This window comes from Symphalangus syndactylus, chromosome 13 (assembly GCF_028878055.3).
Source record: "Symphalangus syndactylus isolate Jambi chromosome 13, NHGRI_mSymSyn1-v2.1_pri, whole genome shotgun sequence".
In the NCBI taxonomy this organism is placed as follows: Eukaryota; Metazoa; Chordata; class Mammalia; order Primates; family Hylobatidae; genus Symphalangus; species Symphalangus syndactylus.
This window is the reverse complement of record NC_072435.2, coordinates 107526634-107550652: the sequence shown is the minus strand read 5'-3', so window position 1 is coordinate 107550652 and position 24019 is coordinate 107526634. Positions and strand designations below refer to the sequence as shown.

The 24019-nt window shown below is 40.3% G+C and overlaps 1 protein-coding gene across 7 annotated transcripts in view; it reads left to right on the top strand.

Moving 5' to 3' along the window:
* TMEM116 (transmembrane protein 116) overlaps positions 1-12971 on the top strand; it is a 91862-nt gene extending 78891 nt beyond the window's left edge. For all 7 annotated transcript variants that reach the window (XM_055238728.2, XM_055238724.2, XM_063614512.1 and 4 more), the window contains 6 exons: positions 4801-4850; positions 5760-5843; positions 6173-6311; positions 10237-10381; positions 11602-11675; positions 12442-12971. In XM_055238728.2, the coding sequence (XP_055094703.1) occupies positions 4801-4850; positions 5760-5843; positions 6173-6311; positions 10237-10381; positions 11602-11675; positions 12442-12648 (699 nt within the window). In that variant the 3' untranslated portion in view covers positions 12649-12971. The remainder of the gene's footprint in view (positions 1-4800; positions 4851-5759; positions 5844-6172; positions 6312-10236; positions 10382-11601; positions 11676-12441) is intronic.
* The last annotated feature ends 11048 nt before the right edge of the window (positions 12972-24019 follow it).

Genomic DNA, 24019 nt, shown 5'->3' with positions numbered 1-24019 from the left:
GTCAGACATGGTGGCGGGCGCCTGTAGTCCCAGCTACTTGGGAGGCTGAGGCAGGAGAATGGCATGAACCCGGGAGGCAGAGCTTGCAGTGAGCCGAGATCGCCCCACACTGCACTCCAGCCTGGGTGACAGAGAGAGACTCTGTCTCAAAAAAACAAAACAAAACAAAAACAAAAACAAGCAAACAAAATGAAGCGTCGGCTGGGCATGGTGGCTCACGCCTGTAATCCCAGCACTGTGGGAGGCCGAGGCAGGCGGATCACCTGAGGTCAGGAGTTCGAGACCAGCCTGACTAATATGGAGAAACCCCATCTCTACCAAAAATATAAAATTAGCCGGGCATGGTGGCGCATGCCTGTAATCCCAGCTATTTGGGAGGCTGAGGCAGGAGAATTGCTTGAACCCAGGAGGCAGAGGTTGCAGTGAGTCAAGATCGCGCCATTGCACTCCAGCCTGGGCAACGAGAGCGAAACTCTGTCTAAAAAAATAAATAAATAAAATAAAATAAAATGAAATGTTAGTCTATGGGATCTTTAATGTCCCTTCCACCCCCAAGATGCTATGATTCTATGAACTCTTCATCTGATTAACTTCTTAAGGAGGTACTCTTCTTACTTTTCTATGTTGTTCTAGATGTTCATGTTTGAAGAAGGGCAGGGGCAGAGAATGCTTTTAAAATTTCTGTCTCTTACACTCTCTTACTTTAAGGAGAAAGGACACTGAGGAAATAACTGAAAAAGTAACATGAAGAGGCCCTTAAGCAGTATCTTGAACAAGATATCATAGTCTATAAGCTGTTCAACTTTTTTCAATAATAAAAATATTTAATTCACAGTCTAGTTCAGCAGCTACTAGCTATATGTGGATACGGAACACTTATAATGTGGCTAGTGTGATTGAGGAATTGAATTTTAAATTTTATTTAATTTTAATTAATTTTAATTTAATTAGCCACATGCAGCTACTGTATTGCGCAACACAGGATTATACTCTGGCACCTTTTCTTTTTTTTTTTTTTTTTTTTTTTTGAGACGGAGTCTCGCTCTGTCACCCAGGCTGGAGTGCAGTGGCGCAATCTCGGCTCACTGCAAGCTCCGCCTCCCGGGTTCACGCCATTCTCCTGCCTCAGCCTCTCCAAGTAGCTGGGACTACAGGCGCCCACCACCACGCCCGGCTAATTTTTTGTATTTTTTTTTTTTTTTTAGTAGAGACGGGGTTTCACCGTGGTCTCGATCTCCTGACCTCGTGATCCACCCGCCTCGGCCTCCCAAAGTGCTGGGATTACAAGCATGAGCCACCGCGCCCGGCCTACCTTTTCTTTAGTTTACCTCTGGGTATTCCATAGTAATAATTACTCTTCTTTTTTTTTTTTTTTTTTTTTTTGAGATGAAATCTCGCTCTGTCACCAGGCTGAAGTGCAGTGGTGTGATCTTGGCTCACTGCAGCCTCTGACTCCCTGGTTCAAGCGATTCTCCTGTCTCAGCCCCCCAAGTAGCTAGGATTAAAGGCACGTGCCACCACACCCAGCTAATTTTTGTATTTATAGTAGAGATGGGGTTTCACCATGTTGGCCAGGATGGTCTCGATCGTCTGACCTCATGATTTGCCCTCAGCCCTCCAAAGTGCTGGGATTACAGGCATGAGCCACCGCACCCAGCCTACTCTTCCATATTTTAAACTCGGTAGTTTCTTAGCTCCCTACAAGTTAGTAAGGACCTGTGGCTATATATCCTTAGGATTCTATAACTGAAAGATACTATAAAGAAATAATTATTCAATATCTTTCTGTTTAGGTAAATGAATGTCTAAAAAGTTCAGCAGCCTTACAGGGATAGCATTTCAAGTTTTTATTTATTCATTCATTCATTCAAAAGCCAATAGACTGACTGTAGCTTGTGAGACTTATTCAGCCACAAGTCATTCCCTAAAGAAGTTGCCGTGATTAGAACAGAAGCCAAGAATGGAGAAAACATGGGGCAATAATTTTCTGAGGCTTGAGCTCCTGGCAGCAGAACAAAAAAAATTTGAAAAAAAAAATGGGAAGGACTGAGATTAGCTCTCAAATACGGTATCCTACTGGTTTTTATGCATACAAATGCATATACGATACTTCTCTTTATAACCCATACTCTATCATTGGTTTCAAGAAGAAAAGCTTTAGCCTAAGATATATATATATATACACACACACACACACACACATATGTGTATATATGTATATATGTGTATATATGTATATATGTGTATATATGTATATATGTGTATATATGTATATATATGTGTATATGTGTATATATGTATGTATATATATATGTATGTGTGTGTGTGTGTGTGTGTCTATATATACACACACACACACACATATGTGGGGGGCAGGAGATTGAGGCCACAATGAGCTGTGATCATATCACTGCACTCCAGCCTGAGTAACAGAGTGAAACCCTGTCTCAAAAAAATAAAAAGAAAAGAAAACCCAAAGAGGAAGAAGTATTTTATATGTATATATATATATATATATATATATGAAGAAGAAAAAATATATATATATATTTTTATTATACTTTAGGTTTTAGGGTACATGTGCACAATGTGCAGGTTTGTTATATATGTATCCATGTGCCATGTTGTTTTGCTGCACCCATTAACTCATCATTTAGCATTAGGTATATCTCCTAATGCTGTCCCTCCCCCCTCCCCCCACCCCACAACAGTCCCGGAGTGTGTGTTTTTTTGTTTTTTGTTTTTTGGTTTTTTTTTTTGAGACAGAGTCTCACTCTGTTATCCAGGCTAGAGTGCAGTGGTGCAATCTTGACTCACTGCAACCTCCGCCTCTCAGGTTCAAGTGATCCTCCTGCCTCAGCCTCCTGAGTAGCTGGGACTACAGGTGCATGCCACCACACCCGGCTAATTTTTGTATTTTTAGTAGAGACGGGGTTTCGCCATTTTGGCCAGGCTGGTCTTGAACTCCTGACCTCAGGTGATCCACCCACCTCAGCCTCCCAAAGTGCTGGGACTACAGGCATAAGCCACCATGCCCAACCATAGCCTAAGATATTAACTCCACTACCTATTAGTCTGCTGTTGTAGCTACATACACACACACACACACACACAGAGCTTTGAAGATACTTTTTCTTCTTTGGGTTTTCTTTTCTTTTTATTTTTTTTGGTACAAGGTTTCACTCTGTCACTCAGGCTGGAGTGCAGTGATATGATCAGATATGATCACAGTTAACTGCTGCCTCAATCTCCTGGGCCCAAGTGATCCTCCCATCTCAGCCTCCCAAGTTGCTGGGACCACAGGTGTGTGCCACCATGCCCGACTAATTTTTTCTTTTCTTTTTTTAATTGTAGTTTTGTAGAGATGGACGGAGCAGGGGGTCATACTATGTTGCCTAGGCTAGTCTCAAACTCCTGGGCTCAAGTGATCCTTCTGCCCTGGCCTCCCAAAGTGCTGGGATTACAGATGTGAGCCACCATGTTCGGCCTGAGTTCTCTCTGAAATACTCTAGCAAGACTTCTGCCATAAATTTTTTTTTTTTTTTTGAGACGGATTCTCATTCTGTCACCAGGCTGGAGTGCAGTGGCGTGATCTCTGCTCACTGCAACCTCCACCTCCCAGGTTCAAGCGATTCTCCTGCCTCAGCCTCCCAAGTAGCTGGGACTACAGGTGCGTGCCACCACACCCAGCTAATTTTTGTATTTTTAGTAAAGACAGGGTTTCACCATGTTGGCCTGGATGGCCTCGATCACTTGACCTCGTGATCCACCTGTCTCGGCCTCCCATAGTGCTAGGATTACAGGCATGAGCCACTGTACCCAGCCAGCAATAAGCTTTTTATCAGAGATTCATTGGTACCCAGGTAAAAATAAGAGTTAAACACAGGATAACCACCTGACAGAGGAAAGAATAAACAGTGAAGAAGGGAAGTGAGTGGGAGGGGTCACAAAAAACAATTTTATTTATTTTCCCAAAGTCATCACTAGCTGTTCTATTCCTGATCCAAACTGTTTGGGGCAAATTAATTACCAATATCTGATTATTGATTAATTGCTCACTTAATGCTTATTGATCCCTAACAATGCCATTCCAAATATAATGTTTTCTATCTTAAATTAGAAAAAAGTTTATTTTTAATTCTATTATTTCTTTAAGATGTTCTATTCAAAGTCTTACATCATAAAGTCCTAGAGGGTAGGAAAAATTCTTCTATAAGTTGTTTTACAGTGTCTAACACAAGTCAAGATTTTGAAAATGTTCTGTCGTCTAGTGTCTAATAGTCTTACATCCAAAGGGCGTATTTGATCCTGCCCTATTATACTAATCCTGGCCTATTACACTTTTTACTGGTCATCTTACAAGAAGGGTTTCATTCCACTCATAAAGTCTGAAGAAGTCCACATATCTCTGGGTCTAAGAGAAAAGAGCTGAACTGTTATTAGAAGATAGAGGGTTACTATATGATTTCATATATGCCTTTCTTTTTAAAAGAATTTGTTTGAGTACCCAAAATCCATATTAGGCTACTTCCTGCAGGCTTTCTTTATGGCTTTGTTGTTGTTGTTGTTGTTGTTGTTGCTGTACTTTTCAGAATATAGTAATAGAGATAAAATTCTATTATATACAGTGCTAATAAGGAACTATCTATTTGATGAATTTTATAGCAAATATTGCTTGACAGAAGTAGACTGGCTTTTGGAAATCTTTTTGTTCTATTGAGTGTTAACTGATGATCTGATATTTATTATTATATGATCGACAATGTCTTAAGACATTTCTCACATTTATTCTTTTCATAGGTAATAGATTATACTTGTCGAGTTGGTCAAATGGCCTTTGTTTTCTCAAGGTAAAATTTTTTCTTTACTTCTTAGCAAGATGTAGACTCCCATTATTCTGGTGTTCAGGTGGGAACAAATAGGACAGTGCCCTTTATTTCCATTGTCACTCCTAAGTCCTCACAGAGCCTAACTTAGAAACAACAAATACGTGTTCATTGGTTCCATTTTTCCACATTGAATAGGGAAGTAGCTTGATGTTATAGATTTGGGTTTTAGCTCCAATTCTACCATCAACTCTATGTAGCCTTGAACAAATTTCTTTGAGTCTTTGGATCACTTATTCCTTTTCCTGTATCATAAAGAGTTGTAATAGATGGCCTTCAGGATATCATCTACTTTATAACATTGGGTAAGACTCTTAGGATTACAGAGTTCAGAAAGGGTTTGGATCTCACCTAAAGTGGTGGCCATATCAGAGTTGGTTTTAGACTTTGTGACTTTTGCTCCTGGATCTTTTCCTCTTACAGGGAGCTGACTATATTTAGCAGGATAAATAGCTGGCTATTTAAAGCTACACTTTGGAAAAGCTCCCAAGAAGGGGCTGATGAGAATAAGATTATCCCTGGTCACCATAGAAAGTGAAACAGACTGCACACAGAACTCCTTAGTAGATTTTCCTTTCACTTTGACCCACTTGCATTTTTATCTGACCATATAGCTCCCAGAGATTCTCTGTGAAACTATGGTAGGGTTCATTAACCTAGGTATAAAATTCCCCACTGCATTGTACTTCCCTAGGAACTGGAAAAGAAGGAATACCTAAGGTATTTGAGGTATTTTTCTTGAAGAAATTAAATGTGTTATTTGTGGAGATTGGTGGGATGATAGAGTTGAGGGAAGAGCAGGAGAATATTCTTCAAAGGAGGAAGGGCATGAAAAAGAGTGGATATTAAGGTGATACTTTTTTTCCCTCCCAGCCTGATACCTCTACTATTGATGACACCTGTATTCTGTCTGGGCAATGCTAGTGAATGTTTCCAAAACTTCAGTCAGAGCCACAAGTAAGTAAGAACTAAATGTATAATTTTCATGGCAAGCTACACCTATTTGTTTCTATAAATAGAGCTGGAAAAAGACTTTCTACATACATTCTGACCAAAGTGCTAATATTAGAAATGGGCTTGGGAGCAAGATGTAGTAAAGGCTAAAAATACGTAAGTAAAAGTGTAACACAAAATGACTACAAGATAATTGTCTGTGCGGGAGAGACAAGGTTTTATGGGCAAGAGTTAGCAAAATGATAAGTAAAATAACATGCTTATTAACTCTTGTTGAGCAGCTCTTTTCTTACATCTGTAGTAGTACTCCTGTTTATTGATTTTCTTCCTAGGTGTATCCTGATGCACTCACCGCCATCAGCCATGGCTGAACTCCCACCTTCTGCCAACACATCTGTCTGTAGCACACTTTATTTTTATGGTATCGCCATTTTCCTGGGCAGCTTTGTACTCAGCCTCCTTACCATTATGGTATGGTACCACCCTATCTTCCTTTGTGGAGAGATGAGGAAATGAGGGGGATGGGCCAGTATTCCCAGGACCTGGGAAAGATGGGGCAGAGAGGCACTTCTTGTGGTCCTAGAACTAAGAAAGTAGCTAGGAGATCTTGACAATTTAATTACTGCCCCAGACTTTTACACTTCCCTAAATCAAATGATGAGAGAGAAAAAAGCTTGTATTTATTAGGTGAAAATTATGCTCACTGTACTAGTATAGGCTTCATCAATCCCCTATGGCCAGAAAACTCATATGTGTCAAATATATCCTTTACATAGTTAGGATGACACTCTGAAACATAGAACATATGCTTTGATTTAATTTTCCAAATAATAAAATAATTTTCTTTTTTAAATTCTTCATTTGGCCATAAATTTGCATTTATGCTATGTCTAACTGGGGCTGAAGTGCTAAGTGGCTCATGAAGTTTTCAGATACTCATTTGATATCAGGATGATATACAATTAGAATAATTATCCAGGGGATAGTAAGTTACATAACTGCCTCATTCAAAAGCAGTAAATGAGCAGATATGCCTTTGTATTTCCCGTATCTATTTTTCAGTATCATTTTCTCCTCTTTTTATGTTTCAGTTCAAGAATTACAAGGTATCTACCTGCAGATCAAATGTATCCCACTAGCACCTGTGAACTAGATACAGTTACGGGGAATTTCCTTTGGCAATTCAAACATAAATTATAGAGATGGCTCAGTTTGGCTGGGCGCAGTGGCTCATACCTGTAATCCCAGCACTTTGAGAGGCCAAGGGGGGTAGATCACTTGAGGCCAGGAATTCGAAACTAATCTGGCCAACATGGCTAAACCCCGTCTCTACTAAAAATACAAAAATTAGCCAGGCATGGTGGCACGTGCATATAGTCCCAGCTACTCAGGAGGCAGAGGCATGAGAATCGCTTGAACCCAGGAGACGGAGGTCACAGTAAGCCGAGATCGTGCCCCTCCAGCCTGGGCAACAAAGGATACTCTGTCTCAAAACACACACACACACACACATATACACACACACGCACGCACACACACACACACACAATGAGATGGCTCAGTTCAAATCAGCAGTTTGTAAAGAGTACACGATAACTAGTTCATATTAAAATGGGTTTGATGGTTTATGTTTGGAACTGACTAACGAGAGACAGGTCCCAAATCCTGGCACCCTGAGGATTCCTGATTGCTTCTTTAGAATAGCCCAGGTTTCAGTGTATATTCAGAATTAGCATTCTAGATTCTTTAAAAATCAGCAGATGGTGGCCGGGCATGGTGGCTCATGCCTGTAATCCTAGCACTTTGGGAGGCCGAGGCAGGCAGATTGCCTGAACTCAGGAGTTCGAGACCAGCCTGGGCAACACAGTGAAACCCTGTCTCTACTAAAATACAAAAAAAATTAGCCAGGCATGGCGGCATGCACCTGTAGTCCCAGCTACTTGGGAGGCTGAGGCAGGAGAATTGCTTGAACCCGGGAGGCAGAGGTTGCAGTGAACTGAGATCGTGCCACTGCACTCCAGCCCAGGCAACAGAGCAAGACTCCATCTCTAAAAAAATAAAAAAAATCAGCAGATGGTGAACTGATTCTTTTAGACGTTAAGTATTCTCAAACTCAAGTCTCCTTTTGATGCTTATGTAGGGAAAAGAGACTGTGTACATGGCTGAACTTGATTAAGTAATGAGGTTATTAATTTAGAGAGTAGATCTGGATTAGGGAAAAGATTCAGATTTGTTACCAAGAGTGTTATTTAATTTTTGCAAAAAAACACATTGGACTTTTGAACTGATTTATATTTGTTTCATGAGCTAAACCTTATTCAGACAGCTGACAGTAGGGAAAAAGCAATTTGTTTTCCATCTAAAGGCAAGAAGTGACTTTCTTTCTTTCTTTTTTTTTTTTCGAGACTGTGTCTCGGTCTGTTGCCCAGGCTGGAGTACAATGGCGCATCTCAGTTCACTACAACCTCTGCCTCCCAGGTTCAAGCAATTCTCCTGCCTCAGCCTCCTGAGTAGCTGGAATTACAAGCACATGCCACCACGACTGGCTAATTTTTGTATTTTTAGTAGAGACAGGTTTCACCATGTTGGTCAAGCTGTCTTGAACTCCTGACCTCGTGATCTGCCTGCCCCAGCCTCCCAAAGTGTTGGGATTACAGGCGTGAGCCACCGCACCGGCTACAAAGTGACTTTCTAAAACTTCTGTTGCTTAGAGTTGAGAATTTAAGCTCAGCCATGGTGCTGAAGTGTTAAGCACAGAACACTTTCTTTTTTTTTTTATTATTATTATACTTTAGGTTTTAGGGTATGTGTGCACAATGTGCAGGTTTGTTACATAGGTATCCATGTGCCATGTTGATTTCCTGCACCCATTAACTCATCATTTAGCATTAGGTATATCTCCTAATGCTGTCCCTCCCCCTTCCCCCAACCCCACAACAGTCCCCGGAGTGTGATGTTCCCCTTCCTGTGTCCATGAGTTCTCATTGTTCAATTCCCACCTATGAGTGAGAACACGCGGTGTTTGGTTTTTCGTCCTTGCAATAGTTTACTGAGAATGATGTTTTCCAGTTTCATCCATGTCCCTACAAAGGACATGAACTCATCATTTTTTATGGCTGCATAGTATTCCATGGTGTATATGTGCCACATTTTCTTAATCCAGTCTATCGTTGTTGGACATTTGGGTTGGTTCCAACTCTTTGCTATTGTGAATAGTGCCACAGTAAACATACGTGTGCATGTGTCTTTATAGCAGCATGATTTATAGTCCTTTGGGTATATACCCAGTAATGGGATGGCTGGGTCAAATGGTATTTCTAGGTCGAGATCCCTGAGGAATCGCCACACTGACTTCCACAATGGTTGAACTAGTTTACAGTCCCACCAACAGTGTAAAAGTGTTCCTATTTCTCCACATCGTCTCCAGCACCTGTTGTTTCCTGACTTTTTAATGATGGCCATTCTAACTGGTGTGAGATGGTATCTCACTGTGGTTTTGATTTGCATTTCTCTGATGGCCAGTGATGACGAGCATTTCTTCATGTGTCTTTTGGCTGCATAAATGTCTTCTTTTGAGAAGTGTCTGTTCATGTCTTTTGCCCACTTTTTGATGGGGTTGTTTGTTTTTTTCTTGTAAATTTGTTTGAGTTCATTGTAGATTCTGGATATTAGCCCTTTGTCAGATGAGTAGGTTGCAAAAATTTTCTCCCATTCTGTAGGTTGCCTGTTCACTCTGATGGTAGTTTCTTTTGCTGTGCAGAAGCTCTTTAGTTTAATTAGATCCCATTTGTCAATTTTGGCTTTCGTTGCTATTGCTTTTGGTGTTTTAGACATGAAGTCCTTGCCCACGCCTATGTCCTGAATGGTATTGCCTAGGTTTTCTTGTAGGATTTTAATGGTTTTAGGTCTAACATTTAAGTCTTTAATCCATCTTGAATTAATTTTTGTATAAGGTGTAAGGAAGGGATCCAGTTTCAGCTTTCTACATATGGCTAGCTTAATAAAGGGTGCTGGGAAAACTAGCACAGAACACTTTCTAACAAAATATCTAATAAAGTGTTTTAAGAGGAACTAGTTAGAGCTTACTTTTAACTTCCTGTGTAAACTGTGATTAGCCTCAGTGGGGGGAAATGCCCAGAGGTCGATGTAAGGTTCATGTGTTAAACGTGATACACAAGTTTGACTAGTATCTGTGCATTTCTCTAGCCTAGTAAAAGTTCACTCTGAAGGTAATTTTCTCTTAGAAAAAGCCTGATCTCAGAAAGTAAAGACAAGAGAATGGGGTCGTTCCTGTTGTGAGATTCTAAGAGAATAATCTTTTTAAAATGAAGGAGGATAGACCTGGGGCATTTTACTAAGCTTTAAGCAAACTGCTCACTGCTGTACTCATATTTAGGTCTTACTTATCCAAGCCCAGACATTGTATAAGAAGTTTGTGAAGTCAACTGGCTTTCTGGGGAGTGAACAGTGGGCAGTGATTCACATTGTGGACCAGCGGGTGCGCTTCTACCCAGTGGCCTTCTTTTGCTGCTGGGGCCCAGGTAGGTATCTTAACAAGAAGAGATGGGCAGTGAAGAGGGCAGTTATTAGGTTCTGATCAAGCAAAGTTGTCTCACTAAGAAGGATGGCTGCGGCCAGGCACGGTGGCCCACACCTGTAATCCCAGCACTTTGGGAGGCCAAGGCAGGCAGATCACAAGGTCAGGAGATCGAGACACGGTGAAACCCTGTCTCTACTAAAAATACAAAAAAAAAAAAAAAAAAAAAATTAGCTGGGCGTGGTGGCGTGCGCCAGTAGTCTCAGCTACTTGGGAGGCTGAGGCAGGAGAATGGTGTGAACCTGGGAGGCGGAGCTTGCAATGAGCCAAGATTGCACCACTGCACTCCAGCCTGGGTGACGGGGCGAGACTCCATCTCAAAAAAAAAAAAGAAGGATGGCTGCAAATTCCTATTCACTTTATAAAATTTGTATGGGCCCTACCCATATTTCCAGTTTTTACTGACCTCCTTAACTCCTTTTGCTTCTTATGTTTTAGAAATTGAGATAATTAGACATGAGATGCACCATGATATAAGAGGAAAAAACATCGTGACAGACTTGGAGATATTAATACCTGCCCTTCCTACTACATAAGGTTATAGTGAGGATCAGGTTGGATAATTTTTTTTTTTTTTTTTTGAGACAGAGTCTCACTCTGTTGCCCAGGCTGGAGTGCAGTGGTGCAATCTCAGCTCACTACAACCTCCACCTCCCAGGTTCAAGCAATTCTCCTGCCTCAGCCTCCTGAGTAGCTGGGATTACAGGCGCATGCCACCATGCCCAGCTAATTTTTGTATTTTTAATAGAGACAGGGTTTCGCCATGTTGGCCAGGCTGGTCTCAACCTCCTGACCTCAGGTGATCTGCCCACTTTGGCCTCCCAAAGTGCTGGGATTATAGGCATGAGCCACTGCGCCCACCCAGATTGGATAATTTTTATGAAAGAGCTTGGGAAAATCTGAATTGATAGGTAGTATAAATTATTACCTTCCTATAGTATATCCTGCTACCATTACTACACTAATAATCTACAAAGTTTCATCAACAAAGACTAGAAGTTGGAGGCCTAAGACTCATTGGTTTGCATAACAGGTTAACGTCACTGATGGATTTTATTATGCCTACTGTTTCCATTCTGATAATGCTCAGACATGTGTGTGGAGGAACCTGATACTTTAGACAGTCAGGACTGACAAGAATGTTTACACTTTGTGTATTCACAGCTGTCATTCTGATGATCATAAAGCTGACTAAGCCACAGGACACCAAGCTTCACATGGCCCTTTATGTTCTCCAGGTAACACCTTCAACATTCAGTATCTCTGTTCTTACACCCGCTTATCCTATTTTCTTATACTACCTTTACTCGGTAAGCACAATTTTTTCTCTCTGGGTACTTCTACATTGCAAAAGAGAAAATGTATTGTTTACACTCAGTTATGAAGAATGTGAAAATTTTCTCAAAGTCGTGGTAGATGATGTTGTAAAAGTACCTCCATGCATTCCAGAGCATATATATCTCTGGTCAACTTCATTTTACTGATGTGTTTTTAAGGAATGGACAGCAAAAATAAACAAGATCTGCCAGGCATATTCTTATGAAACATTGATAGTTACATGGTTCTCTCCCATCTAGAGTAAACTGAATGGGATAAATGAGCTATTCTTGGTGAATGGTGAGGAGGGGATGGAATGATCATCTCTCTTTTTTTTCTTTATTGGATTTAAGAAGATTTTTGGGCTATCTGACTATTCCGATGAGACAGTTTTCTCAAGGTTACCCTGGGAAATGAGGCAATAAGGAGGGGCATTGAAGCTACTTCATTGTCCCTATGTATATACTAAGAAATATGACCAACTCTCAGTCATCCATAACAGTGTAGTGTAGAGAGTGAGAGAGTGAGTTCAGGACGAACTAGAAAAATATAAAAAACTGATGTCAGATCTTCATGTTTGAGATAGAGAAAATATAACAATGCTTTATGAATAAGGGGAGTGGGAATTATTCCCTGGATCCCTGAAAACCTGAAGCATGGGCTGCATCACCCCTTCATCTCCTCCAGGCTCTAACGGCAACATCTCAGGGTCTACTCAACTGTGGAGTATATGGCTGGACGCAGCACAAATTCCACCAACTAAAGCAGGAGGCTCGGCGTGATGCAGATACCCAGACACCATTATTATGCTCACAGAAGAGATTCTATAGCAGGGGCTTAAATTCACTGGAATCCACCCTTACTTTTCCTGCCAGTACTTCTACCATTCTTTGAAACTACAATACTGGAATATCCAGGAACTGGAGTTATTCTATGCTAATGGATTGGAAAGAATGTTGGGAAAGGACATCTTAAATCTTTGCTAACTATGCCCTAAACTGCAGAACTCAAAGGAAATATAGTGCCATTGTTAGTAGTCATTCTAGGTGAATTGGGAGTATCTCTCCAGTTATTCCCAGATTCACTAGTGATCCTTAAAGTCTCTGTTCAGGGAGAGGAAGACACTTCTCATCTCAGAGATAGACTCATGTTACCTTGATGGATATTAGATTTGTCTAAGTCTCTTCTAGAAAAAATAAATTCTAGATTATTATTTATATGTGTCATTTCAAGGCTCTCTACTCCATGGTTGCAGGGGAAGTGGGGGCAGGGGGCATGCAACAACTTGCTCAGGTCTTGCCATTGCTATTACTGTCTCTAAAGTTGAACACAGAAAATCCTGGGTTTCTATTCTGTGAAGTTTTGGAAACTCATAAGAAACAAGGAGAACTACTATCAAAAAAGTGACAGTGGGACCTTTAGACACACCACATCTTAGTCTCATATGTTCAGTTCTGTTCTAGGACTTGAACAGTAGGGATCACCCCACTCTAGAATACTAAGACTAATATTTTGAAGTTACAGGGACAATAAGATTTAAGAGAAATAGAGACTAAAAAAAAACCTCTAGTAATCAATAACTGTTAACTTGCATTTACAAGCAGAAGTACAAGGTTGGTTTCATTGTGTTCATTTATCAAAGTATAAAGTTAGATTGAACAGTATGAACAACTTGCCATTTTTATAGGTGAAAATGGTCTAATATCATCAATTTCACATGGTTCAGCCTAATAGTAAGTGCTAAATATATGTTTATAGGATAAATGAGTGAACAAGCAAATTAGTGACTTATAAGTAGAATTTAAATCTTTTGGGAAAGAAAAGATTCTCGGACTGCAGAGCTTCATTCAGAGGTGGGAATATCTATCTAATCTTTCTTCCTCTTGAATCATGTAACAGTGATATTTGGTCTCTCCAGCTAAGTTATGAACAAGGCCAATCTGAGGCCAGAGCATCATATACTATGATGCCAAAACAAAGGGAAAGCCAAATGGACAAGGTGACTGGAATGATAATTAATCAAAACATCTAGACCTAATAATCTGATGATCACAAAGGTGGTCTTATTCACTTGATACATTATCTTGGTATGTCCAAGGCAAAATCTTTAAGATTAGAGAAATTGACTGAGAGGATTATAATGGAAGATTAGACAAGATGTTCTGAAAAGTAAGTTACAGAGATCTTTCCAAAAGAGCTCTCTATAGAAATGTCAGGGAGCTCAATGATAGCTCTTTCGGTTTTAGACCATGAGCTTCATGGAAGTTATGGAGGATAACCTGGCCTTATTCTGTCAAGATCATATCTTGAAGCTTCTCATTGTCCCCAAAATCCTGAGACCTGATTTCATGATAGCACAGAACAAAAAAAGACTGCCTCACCTAGAAAGCTGCATCAACTTCTTTTAATTTAAAACTAATAAGCAGTCAGCACATAGAAAAATAGATGGAAGCAAGAAAGAGTTCCTATATCCATAGTCCCTGAGGGACACCAGAACCAAGAAGTCCAGTTCTTTTATTTTATTTTTTTATTTTTTTTTTTGTTGAGACAGAGTCTTGCTCTGTCGCCCAGGGTAGAGTGCGTTGGCATAATCTCGGCTCACTGCAACCTCCGCCTCCCGGGTTCAAGCGATTCTCCTGCCTCAGCCTCCCAAGTAGCTGGGATTACAGGCATGAGCCACTGCGCCCCACCAGAAGTCCATTTCTTTTTTTTTCTTTTTTTTTTTCGAGACAGAGTTTCACTCTTGTTGCCCAGGCTGGAGTGTAATGGCACAATCTCGGCTCACTGCAACCTCTACCTCTCAGGTTCAAGCGATTCTCCTGCCTCAGCCTCCCGAGTAGCTGAGATTACAGGCACATGCCAGCATGCTCAGCTAATTTTTGTATTTTTAGTAGAGATGAGGTTTCACCATGTTGGTCAGGCTGGTCTTGAACTCCTGACCTCAGGTGATCCACCCACTTCGGCCTCCCAAAGTGCTGGGATTACAGGCATAAGCCACCACACCTGGCCAGAAGTCCATTTCTTAAAAGGTCTTTTCAGTATCACTTCATACTTGGCCTTATTACCAGAAAGAAGGTAATTATCAAATATTTTTCAGGTTTGTTCATCTTGCTGTTCCGGTGATGTATGACAGTTTCATAGATCATGCGTGGATGTAAGCAAACAAAAAGATAGTAGGAATGAGAACTAATAAGCGGCTAGGCAAGACTTGAATTAGGATTATCAGCTTTTTGTCATACTGAGAGTCAGAGGGGATATGTGGAGCTGGGCCGCTGTTAGACTACCTCCTAATCCTTAAATTCTCATGTAGGAGGGGCATAGTTGTAGACAAGTGCTAGTTCTTAAAATTGTTGCAAACAACCCTCCCATGACACTTGTCCAGGTTGCAGTCATAGTGGAGTACAGTGGTATCTAAGTAGGATTGATTAATACAGATCTTTTGTGGACCATACAGACTATCTTTTACCTCCCCCTCATCAGCCCTGTTTATACTCCAATACTACATGTCCTGCATGGGAAAATGGGTGTTTGGTGTTTTTCAGTGTGTGGAATCTTTAGATGTTTTCACATAGCAGTCTCTCACATCTTACATATTTGGCCCTGTACTTCCTGAAGACTTTAAATAATACTTTAGACTCACTGCCAGTTTCCAAACCTATCCCCCTTGGTAATGATAATTTTTCCAAGCAGCTCATGTGCCCTTTCCAGAGATTTTAATGCACTGATTCTCTAGGCCAATACTGATACATTATTATAAACTAAAGTCCATAGTTTACCTTAGGGCTCATTTTTTGTGTTAATATAGTTGTATGAGTTTTGACAAATGTATAATGTCATGTGGCCACCATTGCCATGTTGTACAGAATAGTTTCACTGCCCTAAAAATCCCTTGTGTTCCACCTATTTATCTCTCCCTTTCTCTCCAAACCCCTGGCAACCACTGATCCTTTTGCTTTCTCTATAGTTTTGTGTTTTCCAAATGACATATATTTAGCATACAGTATGTAACCTTTTCAGACTGTCTTCTTTTACTTGACAATATCCATGTAAGGTTCCTGTATGTCTTTTTGTGACCTTATAGATCATTTCTTTTCATCACTGAATTATATTTCACTCTGGATGTACCACAGTATGTTTATTCACTCACTTATGAAGGCAAATCTTGCCAATTGAGGACATTTTCCTGTGTTTGGCCATTATGAATAAAGCTGCTATCAGCATTTGTATACAGGTTTTGTGTGTATATAAGTTTTTGAGTAAATACCTAGGGGCATGATTGCTGGATCATATGGTAAGCCCATATGTAACATTGTAAGAAACTGCCCAACTATCTTCCAAAGTGGCTATACCATTGGTCAGTGGATTACAGTTCCTGATGCTCCACATTCTAGCCAGCTTTTGGTATTGTCAGTGTTTTGTGTTTTTATTGGGGTTTTTTTGTTGTTGTTCATCTGTTTGTTTTTTGAGACAGAGTCTCGCTCTGTCACCCAGGCTGGAGTGCAGTGGCACGATCTCAGCTCACTGCAACCTCTGCCTCCCTGGTTCAAGTGATTCTCCTGCCTCAGCCTCCCGAGTAGCTGGGACTACAGGCGTGTGCTACCATGCCTGGCTAATTTTTTGTATTTTTAGTAGAGACGGGGTTTCACCATGTTAGCTAGGATGGTCTTGATCTCCTGACCTCCTGATCTGCCCACCTCGGCCTCCCAAAGTGCTGGGATTACAGGTGTGAGCCACTGCACCTGGCCTCGTTTTGCAATTCCCTAATGTCATATGATATTGAGAATCTTTTTATGTGCTTATTTGCCATCTGTATATCTTTGGTAAGGTGTCTGGTCAGATCTTTTGCCCTTTTTAAAATTGGATTGTTTTCTTATTGAGTTTTAAGAGTTCTTTGTACATTTAGGTACAAATCTTTTATCATATATGTATTTTTGAAATTTTTCTCTCAGTCTATTGTTTGTTCTTTCATTCTCTTAACAGTGTCTTTGACAGAGCAGATTTTAAAAATGTTATTGAAGTCCAACTTATCATTTTTTTCTTTCATGGATCATGCTTTTTTGGTATTGTCTCTAAGAAGTCATCATTGGCCGGGCACGATGGCTCACACCTGTAATCCCTGCACTTTGGGAAGCTGAGGCAGGTGGATTGCTTGCGCTCAGGAGTTCAAGACCAGCCTGGGCAACATGGCAAAAGCCCATCTCTACCAAAAATACAAAAAATTAGCTGGGTGTGGTGGTGAGCACTTGTGGTCCCAGCTACTCAGGAGGCTGAGGTGGGAGGATTGCTTGAGTCTGGGAGGCAGAGGTTGTTGCAGCGAGCCAAAATGGCACCACTGCACTGCAGCCTGGAAGTTGTACAGCTTTGCATTTTACACTTTAGTATATGATTAATTCTGAGTTAATTTTTGTGTAAGGAGTAAGTTCTGTGTCTAGATTCCTTTTTTTTTTTTTTTTTTGCAATGTGGATGTCTAATTGTTGCAGCACCATTTGTTGAAAAGGCTGTATTTTCTCCATTGAATTTCCTTTGCTCCTTTTCAGCGATCAGTTGATTGACTGTATTTTTGTGAGTCTGTTCCTGGATTCCCTATTCTATTTTATTGATCCATTTGTCCACTCTTAATCCAAGATCACACTGTCTTAATTACTATAACCTTATTGTAAATTTTGAAGTCAGATTGTGTCAGTCCTTCAACTTTGTGCTTCTTCAGTATTGTGTTGGTTTGTGATTTCCATGTAAACTTTAGATTCAGTTTGTATTCGCAAAATAATTTTCTGGGCTTTAGATTGGGATTGTCTTGAATCTGTAGATCAAGTTGGGAAGAACTAACATCTTAATAATATTGAGTCTTCCTATCCATAAACAGGAAATATGTCTCCATGTATTTAGACCTCTGATTTCTTTCAGCAGGGTTTTGCAGTTTTCCTCATATAGGTCTTGCACGTATTTCATTAGACTTATACCTAAGTACTTCTCCCTTTGGGGGTTCTAATGTAAATGGCATTATGGTTACAATTTCAAATTCCACTTGTTTATTGCTAGCATGTAGGAAAGTGATTGATTTTTTATATTAACTTCGTAACCTGTAACCTTGCTATAATCACATCTTGGTTCCAGAAGGGTGGTTTGTTTTTTGTTTTTGCCTATTCTTTGGGATTTTTCTACATAGATAATTGTGTCATCTGTAGGCAAAGACAGTTTTGTTTCTTCAATCTCAATCTGTTTGTCTTTTATTTCCTTTTCTTGTTTTATAGTGTTAGCTAGGACTTCCAGTACGAAGTTGAATAGAAGTGTTGAAAGGGTCATCCTTACCTTATTCCCAGTCTTAGTAGGAATGCATGCAGTTTCTCACCATTAAGTATAATGTTAGCTATAGGTTTTTTGTAGGTAGATTTTTTTATCAAGTTGATTTTTTTTTAAATCAAGCTCCCCTCTATTCCTAGTTTGCTGAGAGGTTTTATTATGAATATGTGTTGATTTTGTCAAATACTTTTTCTGTATCTACTGGCATTATTATATGATTTTTCTTCATTAGTCCATTGACGTAATAGATTATTTTAATTGATTTTTGAATGCTGAACCAGCCTTATATACCTGCAATAAATCCCACTTGGTTGTGGTGTGTAATTCTTTATATGCATTGGTTCAATTTGCTAATATTTTGTTGACAATTTTTTCATCTGTGTTCATAAAAGATACGGTCTGTAGTTTTGCTTTGATTGTCTTTATCTGGTTTTAGTATTAGGGTAATGCTGGCTTCATAGAATGATTTAGGAAATGTTCTCTCAGCTACTGTTTTCTGGAAGAGATCGTAACTAATTGGTATTGCTTTTTTCTTTTTTCCTTTTTTTTTTTTTTTTTTTTGAGATGGAGTCTCACTCTATCGCCCAGACTGGAGTGCAGTGGCGTGATCTGGATTCACTGCAACTTCTGCCACCCAGGTTCAAGCAATTCTCCTGCCTCAGCCTACCAAGTAGCTGGGATTACAGGCGCCTGCCATGGCACCCAGCTAATTTTTGTATTTTTAGTAGAGACAGGGTTTCACCATCTTGGCCAGGCTGGTCTTGAACTCCTGATCTTGTGAGCCACCCACCTCGGCTTCCCAAAGTGCTAGGATTACAGGTGTGAGCCACCGCGCCCAGCCAGTATCGCTTCTTTCTTAAATGTTTGGTGGAATTTACCAGTGAACCCCCATCTAGGCCTGGTGCTTTCCTTTTTGGAAAGTTACTAATTATTGATTCAGTTTTTAAATAGATACAGGCTACACTAAAATGATCTGTTTCTTTTCGTGTGGGCTTTAACAGATTGTGTCTTTCTAGGAATTGGTCCATTTCATCTCTTATCAAATTTGTGAGCATGGAAGGTATTCCTAATATTTATTATTCTTTTAATGTTTATGGGATCAGTAGTGATGGCCCCTCTTTCATTTCTGATATTAGCAATTTATGTCTTTTCTAGTTTTTTCTTGGTTACTTTGCCTAGAGGTTTATCAATTATATTGATTTTTCCCAAAGAAACATATTGGTTTCATTCCTTTTCTCAATAGATTTCTTATTTTCAGTTTTATTTATTTCAGTTTTTATTTTTGTATCTCTTTTCTTCTGTTTGCTTTAGGCTTACATTGCTTTTCTTTCTCTAGTTTCCTAAATTGAAGCTAAGATTATTGATTTTAGATGTTCTTTCCTAATATATTCATTAAGTGCTATAAATTTCATTGAAGTATTGCTTTCACTGCATCCCACAAAATTTTGACAAGTTGCATTTCATTTTAATTTAGTTCAAAATATTTAAAAATTTCTCTTGAGACTGCTTGACCCATATGTTATTTATTTATTTATTATTTTTGAGATGGTCTTACACTGTTGCTCAGGCTGGAGTGATCCTCCTGCCTCAGCCTCTCGAGTAGCTGGGACCACAGGTGCACACCATCAGCTAATTCTTAATTTTTTGGAGAGATGGGGTCTCTCTGTGTTGCCCAGGCTTGTCTTGAACTCCTGGACTCAAGCAGTCCATCCCTTTGGCCTCCCAAAGTGCTGGGATTACAGGCATGAGCCACCATGCCCGGCTGACCCATGTGTTATTTAGAAGTGTGTTGTTTCATCTCTAGATATTTTAGGATTTTCCAGCTATCTCTCTTACTGACTTCTAGTATAATTACATTTTTAAGAAATTTATTTTTTATTTTTTAAATTGAAATAAAAATATAGATCTGATTTACCATCTTTACTATTTTTAAGTGTACAGTTAATAAATACTTTATATATTTTTTCAAAAATAATTTCATTGTGGTCCAGGAGCATACTTTGTATGATTTCTATTTTTAAAATTTTGCTAAACTATGTTTTATGGCCCAGAATGTGGTCTTAGGGAATGTATCATATGAGCTTGAGAAGAATGTGTATTTTGCTTTTGGTGAATGAAGTGTTCCATAAATATCTTCAATTCTCAGCTACCTTTCATGTCTTCTTAGTGGAGGTAGGAGTAGACATAACTTTTTTTTTTTTTTTTTTTTTTTTTTTGTGGTGATGAGGTTTCACCAAGTTGCCCAGGCTGGCTTGAACTCCTGGGCTCAAGAGATCCGCCCACCTCAGCCTCCCAAAGTGCTGGGACTACAGGAGTGATCCACCACACCTGGCTGGGTATAACTTTTTAATAAATTATCCACTGCTTTCAACATAAACCACTTCTATATCCAATTCCCAAATCCATCTTGGAATTTTTATAGCTCCTCTAAGAGGATTTTAACTCTAAGGGAGCAAGCCTTTACACCAGTGTCAAAATTACCTCACTGGTCTGTTTGAATATTCTCCAAGGTTCTTCCTCCTTCCTTTACCCAGAGAGGATTTTTATTTCTTTTTTTTTTTTTTTAATAACAAATAAACTGGTCTTTTTTTCCTCTCTGCCTTATAGTATGAGCCCTATTCTCTTAAGGAATCCAGGTCTTGACTTCTAGGAACATGACTCTCCTAGCTTCTCAAAAAAGCACCCCCACCCCCACATTTTTTTTTTTTTTTTTTTTTTTTTGAGACGGAGTCTCGCTCTGTTGCCCAGGCTGGAGTGCAGTGGCACAATCTCAGCTCACTGCAAGGTCGGCCTCCTGGGTTCACGCCATTCACCTGCCTCAGCCTCTCAAGTAGCTAGGACTACAGGTGCCACCACCATGCCCGGCTTATTTTTTTGTATTTTCAGTAGAGATGGGGTTTCACCATGCTAGCCAAGATGGTCTTGATCTCCTGACCTCATGATCCGCCCACCTCGGCCTCCCAAAGTGCTGGGATTATAGGCGTGAGCCACTGCACCCAGCCTTCTTTATTTTTTTTATTTTTTATTTTTTTGACAGAGTCTCATTCTTGCCTAGGCTGGAGTGCAGTGGCGCAATCTCAGCCCACTGCAACATCCGCCTCCCAGGTTCAAGCAAATCCTCATGCCTCAGCCACCCAAATAGTTGGGACTACAGGTGCACACCACCACCCCCAGCTAATTTTTGTATTTTTAGTAGAGACAGGGTTTCATCGTGCTGGCCAGGCTGGTCTCGAATTCCTGGGCTCACTTGATAGGCACACCTCGGGCTCAAAAGCACAACTCCTGTTTTGTTTTGTTTTGTTTTGTTTTGTTTTGCTTTTGGAAACAGAATCTTGCTCTGTCACCTAAGCTGGATTGCAGTGGCGTGATTTTGGCTTACTGCAACCTCCACCTCCCAGGTTCAAGCGATTCTCCTGACTCAGCCTCACAAGTAGCTGGGATTACAGGCGTGCATCACCATGCCTAGCTAATTTTTCTGTTTTTAGTAGAGACAGGGTTTCACCACTTGGCCAGGCTGGTCTCAAACTCCTGATCTCAAATGATCCACCCTCCTCAGCCTCCCAAAGTTCTGGGATTACAGGCGTGAGCCACCACCCCCGGCCATCCACTCTTAATAAATAAAAAATAATTTGATCCTAAGACTATTTTTTTCTGCCAAGGATTCAGCTTCCCAAGTAGCCACCATGCTGGGCTAGTTTGTTTGTTTGTTTGTTTGTTTGTTTGTTTGTTTGTTTTGGTACAGATAGGACCTCACTATGTAGCCTAGGCTGGTCTCGAACTCCTGGGCTCCAGCAATCCTCCTGCCTTGGCCTCTCAAAGTGCTGGGATTACAGGTGTGAGCCACCATGTTCAGCCCTGCCAAAGATTTTGAGAGCCCATTTTGGAACTCAAAACCAAAAATTTGACTCTGCATTCTTATTATTTGATTCCTTTCTTCCTGGGACAATAAACTTCAGCCTCACTGTCTCTATTTAGTTAGAAGAGCTTTCAGTAAGAAGGAATTACTGAAAAGGAAATTATTAATAAGAGGAGAAAATACATTGTCATCCAACTCAGAATGCTATTCTGAAAATTATATAATATTTATTATACTTTCTATTGCTTCCCTTTTTTTCTCTGTCTTTCGCTGGGTTGGATAGATTTCCTTTATCCCTTTTCTTATTCCTATGTTAATTTGTAAAGTTTTACTTTGCTTGTCAATACTCAGTTACTGTAGTGGTTACTTTCCTATTTCTAATAATCATGAATAAAGCTCTATCATTATATCAATATAAATAGTAAGTTATAGCAGTTAAGTGCTCCATCAAAATAATTTACTTGTGGCCAGGCACAGTGGCTCATGCCCGTAATTCCAGCACTTTGGGAAGCCGAAGCAGGCAGATCACTTGAGATCAGGAGTTTGAGACCAGCCTGGCCAACATGATGAAACCCCATCTCTACTAAAAGTACAAAAATTAGCTGGGCGTGGTGGCATGCGCCTGTAGTCCCAGCTACTTGGGAGGCTGAGGCACAAGAATCACTTTAACCTGGAAGGTGGAGGTTGTAGTGAGCTGAGATCACACCACTGTACTCCAGCCTGGGCGACAGAGCAAGACTCCATCTCAAAAAAAAAAAAAAAAATTTATTTGCCATTCCCCTTACCTTTTTCTACCATGAAAATTTAATTAAAAGGTTGAGCACAAATATTCCAGGCAAAAACAAATAAGAAGAAAGCAGGGATTGTAATGTTCAAAACAAAGTAAAATTCAAGATTAAAATCATTAATTTTACAGGCAGTGGCTCACACCTGTAATCCCAGCACTTTGGGAGGCCGAGGTGGGCAGATCACGAGTTCAGGAGATCAAGACCATCCTGGCTAACATGGTGAAACCCCGCCTCTACTAAAAATACAAAAAATTAGCTGGGCGTGGTGGCAGGCACCTGGAGTCCCAGCTACTCAGGAGGCTGAGGCAGGAGAATGGCGTGAACCCAGGAGGCAGAGGTTGCAGCGAGCTGAGATTGCGCCATTTCACTCCAGCCTGGGCGACAGAGCGAGACTCCATCTCAAAAAATAATAAAATAAAATAAAATAAAGTAAAATAAAATAAAATCATTAAAGAGGAAAAGAGTATATGTAGTTATAAGAGGTACACCCAAAAAAGAAAATTTAAGTCATAAATTCTTGGTTTTTCTTTTCTTTTTTTTTTTTTTTTTTTTTTTTTGAGATGGAGTCTTGCTCTGTCACCCAGGCTGGAGTGCAGTGGTGCGATCTTGGCTCACTGCAACCTCTGCCTCCCTGGTTCAAGTGATTCTCCTGCTTCAGCCTGCCAAGTAGCTGGGACTACAGGCACGTGCCACCACGCCCAGCCAATTTTTTGTATTTTTGGTAGAGACGGGGTTTCACTGTGTTAGCCAGGATGGTCTCAATCTCCTGATCTCATGATCCGCCCGCCTCAGCCTCCCAAAGTGCTGGGATTACAGGCGTGAGCCACTGGGCCCAGCCTAAATTCTTGTTTTAAAACAATATGGCAATCAAGAATGAAATAATATATCACTGCAGACCTAACAGATACCAAAAGAATAATGAGGAACCACTACAAACAGCTTTACAGACGTACATTTGATACCTTAGATAAATAGACCGATTTCTCAAAAAGCACAAACTATTACATCTCACCCAATGTGAACTAGATAAGTTGAATATCTTTATAGCTATTAAGAAAATTGAATTTCGCCAGGTGCAGTGGCTCATGCCTGTAATCCCAGCATTTTGGGAGGCTGAGGCGGGCGGATCACCTGAGGTTGGGAGTTTGAGACCAGCCTGACCAACATGGAGAAACCCCGTCTCTACTAAAAATACAAAATTAGCCAGGCATGGTGGCACGTGCCTGTAATCCCAGCACTTTGGGAGGCTGAGGTGGGTGGATTACCTGAGATTGGGAGTTTGAGACCAGCCTGACCAACATGGAGAAACCTCGTCTCTAC